This window comes from Convolutriloba macropyga, unplaced genomic scaffold, assembly GCF_964194025.1.
Source record: "Convolutriloba macropyga unplaced genomic scaffold, txConMacr16.3 SCAFFOLD_2064, whole genome shotgun sequence".
Taxonomy (NCBI): domain Eukaryota; kingdom Metazoa; phylum Xenacoelomorpha; order Acoela; family Convolutidae; genus Convolutriloba; species Convolutriloba macropyga.
This window is the reverse complement of record NW_027450915.1, coordinates 30,769-37,518: the sequence shown is the minus strand read 5'-3', so window position 1 is coordinate 37,518 and position 6,750 is coordinate 30,769. Positions and strand designations below refer to the sequence as shown.

General features: G+C 37.0%; 1 protein-coding gene across 1 annotated transcript; it reads right to left on the bottom strand.

The window, feature by feature from the left end:
* Positions 1-748: 748 nt before the first annotated feature.
* Positions 749-6,500, bottom strand: LOC142356270 (uncharacterized). The gene is made up of 3 exons (XM_075408216.1): positions 5,500-6,500; positions 2,627-2,988; positions 749-1,570 (listed from the first exon to the last, which is right to left on the bottom strand). The coding sequence occupies exons 1-3, from the start codon at positions 6,383-6,385 to the stop codon at positions 1,052-1,054; spliced, it is 1,767 nt and encodes a 588-aa protein (XP_075264331.1). The 5' UTR covers positions 6,386-6,500; the 3' UTR covers positions 749-1,051.
* Between the last annotated feature and the right edge of the window lie 250 nt (positions 6,501-6,750).

The window sequence follows — 6,750 nt, the reverse complement described above, 5'->3', positions numbered from 1 at the left end:
GAGAGAGAGAGAGAGAGAGAGAGAGAGAGAGCACGAGAAAAAAAATTAGCTCAGCCAGTTACACAGTTATCTATAGTCTGATATTTCGTAAACAGAAACAGAAATTTTTGACGTTTGAAAAATTGAACGCAAACCCAAAAAACAAATTTTAAATTATTGGCCAATTTTTTTTTTATCCCGTTACGGAATTTTTTCATTTGTTTTTTGCAGCTTTCACTGTTAATTGCTGCTTTTTAGCTGTTTGCGTTGCTGACTTGACAGCTTAACAGTTTTTTAAAATAAATTCTTAGCAGTAGTTTTTTTTTTACTATTGCTCTTGTAGAAATCAATAACTCTATGACCTACCAGACTCGAGTTTTTTTTCAAACATTGACTGATTTCTTTCTTTCATATTTTTCATTTCAATCCGACAACAAAATTTCGTCTGGTTTGAAACCCTCGCTCCGTTTTTAACCAGTCGTTACCCATCTTGTAACTCGTTTCTAAATTCAAGTGCGTCTGCTGTTTTTTGGCAAAACTTCTTGGGTTGTCAGTATAAGGGCTTTAAAACGGTTGTATGCAAACTCAAAACCGCAATAAAAATCCATCTCATTAATAATATCAAAAAATTTCAGTGAGGTTCCAAGATTTTTCTATATCCTCTTTTGTATAGTAAAAGTTGCATTATAATTCAATTTTCTTGGAGCCTAATAACTTCTTGTTATGATTTCAGTTTAACTTGTGATCGCTTCCGAAGACTAATTGAAAATTTATAACAATTACGGGAAATTCTAATTACATAAAAAGGAGAAATACAAAAATAGCTCACTGCAAAATTTAAACAACCGCTTCAAAATTAAATCTATTTACAAACCTTATTTGCGGAAAGTTCTAATGTATAGCTTCTCAGTTCAGATTGTTTGCAAATGTTAGCTTGATTTTTTCTTTTCATTTACGACGAACGTTGGCAGCATTTTTGTGGTTTGAATCAAGTTTGTATCATTTTTACTCAGTTTGTTCACGTTAGAAGTCGTGATGAACACATTATTTGTTGGGTAATTTCACAATATGTTCATAATTGTCGGTCCATCGGATAATGACAAGCGCCTTGTAAGGTGTTTGGTGCACGGAACGCGGCGCCGTAACCAAGCGACGTGCTTTGCGGGCTGTGTTTCAGTCGAAACTGGGATAGACCGCCCGCAGCCGCAGCCGTAGCGTCTCGTGAATACATGTATTGGGTAGCGGCAGCGGCTGTTGCTGATGTTGACCCATACGGGCAGGGTGGGGAAGGGTTCAATGACGTCATCCCGTTCATCATAGCGGCTGCACTAGGCGCTCCCGCGGCTGCGACTGCAGGGTTCGGGTTGAAACTCCACGGAAAAGGGGCTTTTCCAGGTGCTAACGGGGATGCGGCGGCTGTCATTTTAGTCCAGTTGTTGTAGTACCCGGCAGTTAGCTGGGTGGAGTAGAAGTCATGTGGGTCGTAGGGCGCGGGCATGAAGTTCATCCCGAAGGCAGCCGCGTTTTTGTATTCCTGAAGTTGGTTTCGCTCCTTTTTTCGCCACTTTGCGCGTCGGTTTTTGAACCAAATCTAGAAAAAGATGAAAAATAAATTCAATCAACTGAAATTCTGACGCTAGCTCAGTTTTCCACTTGGGTTCAGAGTGTGGGTAAAAAGTTAAGTGTGAAACTGCTTCTCAATCGACAGGGTCTAGAAAATAAAGCGCTGAAATAAATCGCAATCTCTGATTTTGATAGGAAATAAAACCCAATGTTAGCTCCACGTTAGTTTTCGGCTGCTCTGTTTTCAGCTTATTTTTTTACACAACATTGCCAGTTATATGTTCAAATTGGATGTCATTTTCCAAAGGTTTAACTTAATTAAAAACTTTGTTAGTTGACTTAATTAAAAGCTGATTAGAATTCGAGTTTTAGGGAGGGGACGGGTGGGGGCGGGGTAGGGGAGTAGTTATTAAACAGGGTTTAGAATATTTTTTTCCGTGATAATGCTGTTTGAGTTTAACTATTAGGCTAGCGTTGAAATATCTAACTGTTAACTCAAGCGGAAAGTCCAAAAATATGAAAGAAATGAGCCTAGCCCCTCTGTAATTTGCTACTAAGACACTCGATTCAAGCAAAAAAATAGAAATTGGAAATTTTGTAGGTTCCTTATTTCAGTCCACAATAGTTTCAAAAGAGAGGGGATCCTTTTCTTAAACAATGTCATCCAACAGGAGGGGACTTGTGCTCATTTCAAGTTCAATAACGCGAGGAAATTAAAAAACGAGAGTTAAAAGGCTGAGGGAGAGAAGTAGAAACAGCAAAGATCGGAGAAAATATTAAGATTGGCAATAAGAATAAATCAGCAAACATTTGAATTTTAGATCAAAATATAAACCAAGATTATTTAATAATGGAGACCGCACGCAGATTTAATAAATTAAAAGTTCTTCACAGAAAAAAATAGGCTCAAAATAGTTATCCAATGTATCAAAGAAAGTCCGTTTTCAGTTTGAGAAAGGGAACAAAAATTTAAAACTTGTTCATAAAAGAAATCGAACAAAACGCAAAAAAAAACCTGTCAAAGAAAAATTTTGTTTTTCCCGAAAAAAGTGAGTAAAACAACCTACTATGTGGGCAAACTTACTCTGACTTTAGCCTCGGGTAAATTTGTCCACGCTGAAATTTCCTCACGGGTTGCCATATCTGGATATCTATTTCTGGCAAAAAGAGTTTCCAGCTCCTGCAATTGTTGGCTCGTGAAATGAGTTCTTTGCCGCCGTGTCCGTTTGTTCTTTTTGTCTTCATCTTCGTCATCAATTGCGTCATCATTGTTCATTACGTCATCGGCTGGACTGTGATTGGCTGACTGACTTTTAATGTTATTACTGGGCTCAGTTGCGCAATCGGTTGCACAGCTTTCGTCCAGGTTGTTCTCAGTCGAGGTCTGGCTCGCGGAGGATAAGTCATTAGTTGGGTTTTGGTAAAGATTACCCGTTTCGCCACTACCTGTAACAACATGAAATCAAAGTTGATAAGTTAAACTCACTTTTATTATCAGTTAAGTTAAAAAGATTACTGAAATTAAGGAATCTTTAAGTTATCTTAACTGGTTAATCCCAAATATATTACTTTCTTAGTTTGATACTCAAAGGGAAAGGCGCCACGCGTATACAAAAGTATCCCACTTAAGTCAATTTTACAATTTAAGTCAAAATGATACAACTTTTGTTTAAAATATGCAATTTTCTTGATGAGCAATTGACGTTTAATATAAATTGTTATGAAAGAAATGCCAAATTTTGTTGTTTTTAATGGAAATAATTTTTACTACAAGACGTTATAGTAATATATCCACATAAAGTTCAATATAACTAAATTGTTTTAATAAAAATCAAGTACGCTATCGCCAGTTCAAAAAGAGGCAATTATCTTTTATTGTTCGAGCGATAGAACTTACGACGGCAATATTCAAAATCAAGTTTGTTTGAAAAATTTTAAATACTTCTAATAAAAAATGGTCAATTTCACTTTCATTTTGAAATCAAATAGAATCACACATTTCGTAGCTAAAAAATCATTAATGAGAACATTAATTTGCCATGTGTTGTATTTCTAGGGATATTAATAGTCTATAATTTTTTTCGTTTATAACTTTGTAAAGTTGATAGAATTCAATTATAACTAACCCAGGTTAGCATTTTTGGAAGCCATATTGCAAATAATAATAATGTTGAACAATGTTAATATTGAAAGGTGTATAATTATTTTTTGATTAAACTTTCCGGCTTACAATTGAAGGACCGAATAATGCCCTCCGATATTTATAGAAATCTGTTTTTTATCACCTGTTGCAAATGAAATGAATTGTATTGAAATGAGATATTTCAAGTAAATTGAACAAAGTTTAAATTTGACATCTAGACTCGAAATTGAAGACAACTTTCTTGAAGAAGTGAGGCGAGCTGCGACTATCAGAATTTTTGCGGAAAATGATCTTTTTGGTGGTGTTTTTGTTAGATTAGCACCACTAATCGCAAACTGAAGGCTCCTATCAGCTAAAAGCACAACTTGAAAAGCCGGCCGAATCCGGGCGAATTATGAGAGATATTCTAAGACTAATTCTAAGGACAGCTCCAATAATAAATCGCTATCAGGTAGCAGAGCCCTTTTAAGCACAGCTGAGACGTTGTTTTCCTTCTAATTATTTGAGACGACCCAAAGACTGGCGTTGCCCGGGTAAAGCGTCTGCTTCTGCGGGATAACTAGTTTGGTTTTGGGATTTTCTGGATTAAAAACTGTTCCGGTAAACAAAGTTATTAGCGCCACCGGTTATCGCTTTATCTGTTTAATGTTTATCTAGATTTACTAACGTGGTGTCTGTTACACAAGTCGGCTACTTTTATAACTTATTTATAACTCGCTTGATTAATTTGGTATTATAGCTAGACCGCATCTAACTATTTATAAGTATATGTTATAACTTATCTAAACTGAGAAGGATTTACAGATGGCAATCAAGAAAAGTGTTCCATTTCTACCCCATTTTCTATTTTCAATTTAACTTTTTATCTTCATATCTAAAGTGATTAATACCCCAAAACCCCATCAATAAAGAATTAATCAACAATCAAAATTAGTCAAACGCAATGGTGGAAAATTTAGAAATGAAAATACCGTATTCAATAACTTCATCAAAATTAAATGAAAATATGTCTCTCGCATATTTCGCGACAATTTCTGAGCTCGTCTGGCCAAATATACTTTGATAAAACTAAAACTGAGACCATTTGTAAATATAAAGTTAATAAAACAAATATAACAGTGATTATAATATGCAAATATGTCGCATGGTAAAAGTTTGATGCTGACGAGGGGTTCGAACCCTAGTTGGCGCCGTTGTATTTTGTTCTGCAATTTTCGAGAGTTTAAATCAGTACGTTTATGCGATTACTTTAGCACGCCGCAAAATTTGTTAGGGAGGATTTTAATGACTTCATAAACTAATAATTAGATCTCCATCGATCTAAAAATTATCTCCAAAATAGAACATTGCAGAATTTATTTTCAGAATTTATTGAAGAATGACGAATAAATTTTGTTTGTGAATTGGTTAAGTGGGACTATGAATCTTATCAAACTTCAGATACAAGACTGTGAATTTTATGGGACGTGAAAGAAAAGTATTAAAACGTTTTTTTTTTCATCAATTTGTTTGAGCCAGCGCCCGCTTTTGAGAGGAGCTTAAGTTCGTCGTAACCTTTAATCAGCTGGTACAATGCTGCTTCTAAGATTTTGCATAATTTTTATTTCAGTTGAAAGTATATATCATAATGAGAAAGTCAAGGGTGCAGAAAATGCAGATATCTGAACCCTTTTACAAAAATGAACTACAATAATATAAAATCTAAACTTTCATTTTTAAATTTTTGACTGATAATGTTCATTTCACGGTTTATAACTTGAATTTAAGTAGCATAAACTATTTAACAAAAACGTGAAGAAAATAGTTTATCTTACCTGGACTTCTTTTAATCTTCAACGAATCTCCGGAGCAACTCGAACCCCCACTTGTTCCAAACGCCAATCCAGAAGGTGGCGTCGAAATAAACAAAGGAGCCGTAGACTTCAACAAATTGAGATGGTTATTGCTTCCGGGAACGATTCCAGCCAGTCCGCCGGTTCCAAAGTCCAGCGACTGGCCTGTTTTGTCAATTCCAGATATTCCATGATGGGGAACCACGCCAACTGAAGTTTGGGCTAAAATTGACTGGGGTAAAAATGCTGCTGCGGCTGAAAATTGAGCAACTGAGGACGAAGCGACGCCGTGAACGGACGGGATGAAGTTTGATTGGAAATTGAGCTGATCCTGGGGGGAGTTTTGAGTCCCGATTAGGGTTCCGGTTGAGGACGCTAACGATGTGTGAACGGGCAAACTGTCTGCGGTGAGTGCGTTAAGTGAACCGTGTGTTTCTGCGTGCAGAAGTCGTTGTTGGCCGGGAACCAAAGAATTCAACGGGTTAATTGGGTTAATCTGGCTAATATGAGCTGGGTTCAAATTGGAAACAAGGTGTGAGTGGGGGTGAGATGTTCCGGGAAGTATTGCGGCGGCAGAATGGAGCCCTAAATTAGAGTTAGGGTTTGTAGGAGAGGGATTGTGTGTGATTTGTACCAAAGAGGAATTATGGCTGTTATTGTTGTTACTTTGTGGGTCTGGGGCAGAGGGGGCAGAGGGTAGGGTACTGTTTGTAGTACTACTTGAGCCAGGAGGGGGTAAGGTCGTGGCTGAAGGTGAAGAAACAGAAGCAGAATTGTGAGGGTTGTTTTGATTCGGGATTATGGAAGGATTAATCCCAACTGAAGAAAGATCCGTGAAATCCAAATTGTGGGAACCAAAGGAATCCATGCGGATCTATTTTGGATAACGGAGGTGTTTTTGGGAGTTACGATTTACAAGATACAGCAAATTCCAGTTATTTCTTTTGATGAGAATTGTAATCTTCCACAAAACGCAACTTATCTCACGTTCAATCGCAGCGATTTTAAAGAATTTAGCCCGCAAAGATTGCCCTGGCTGTCCCTCCCTCCTATTGGCCCAACCCCTCAGCCAATCAGAAGCGAGGATAGCACTGCAATATAAGCGGATTCCCGGATTTCAGGGAAAACCAAGGAGTTAAGCAGTAACAGCGTGGGTTATCTATTACCTAACAGCAGGAACAAATTAGATCTACTAAACAAGCAATAAAGCTTCTCATATTAGATTCTTATAAC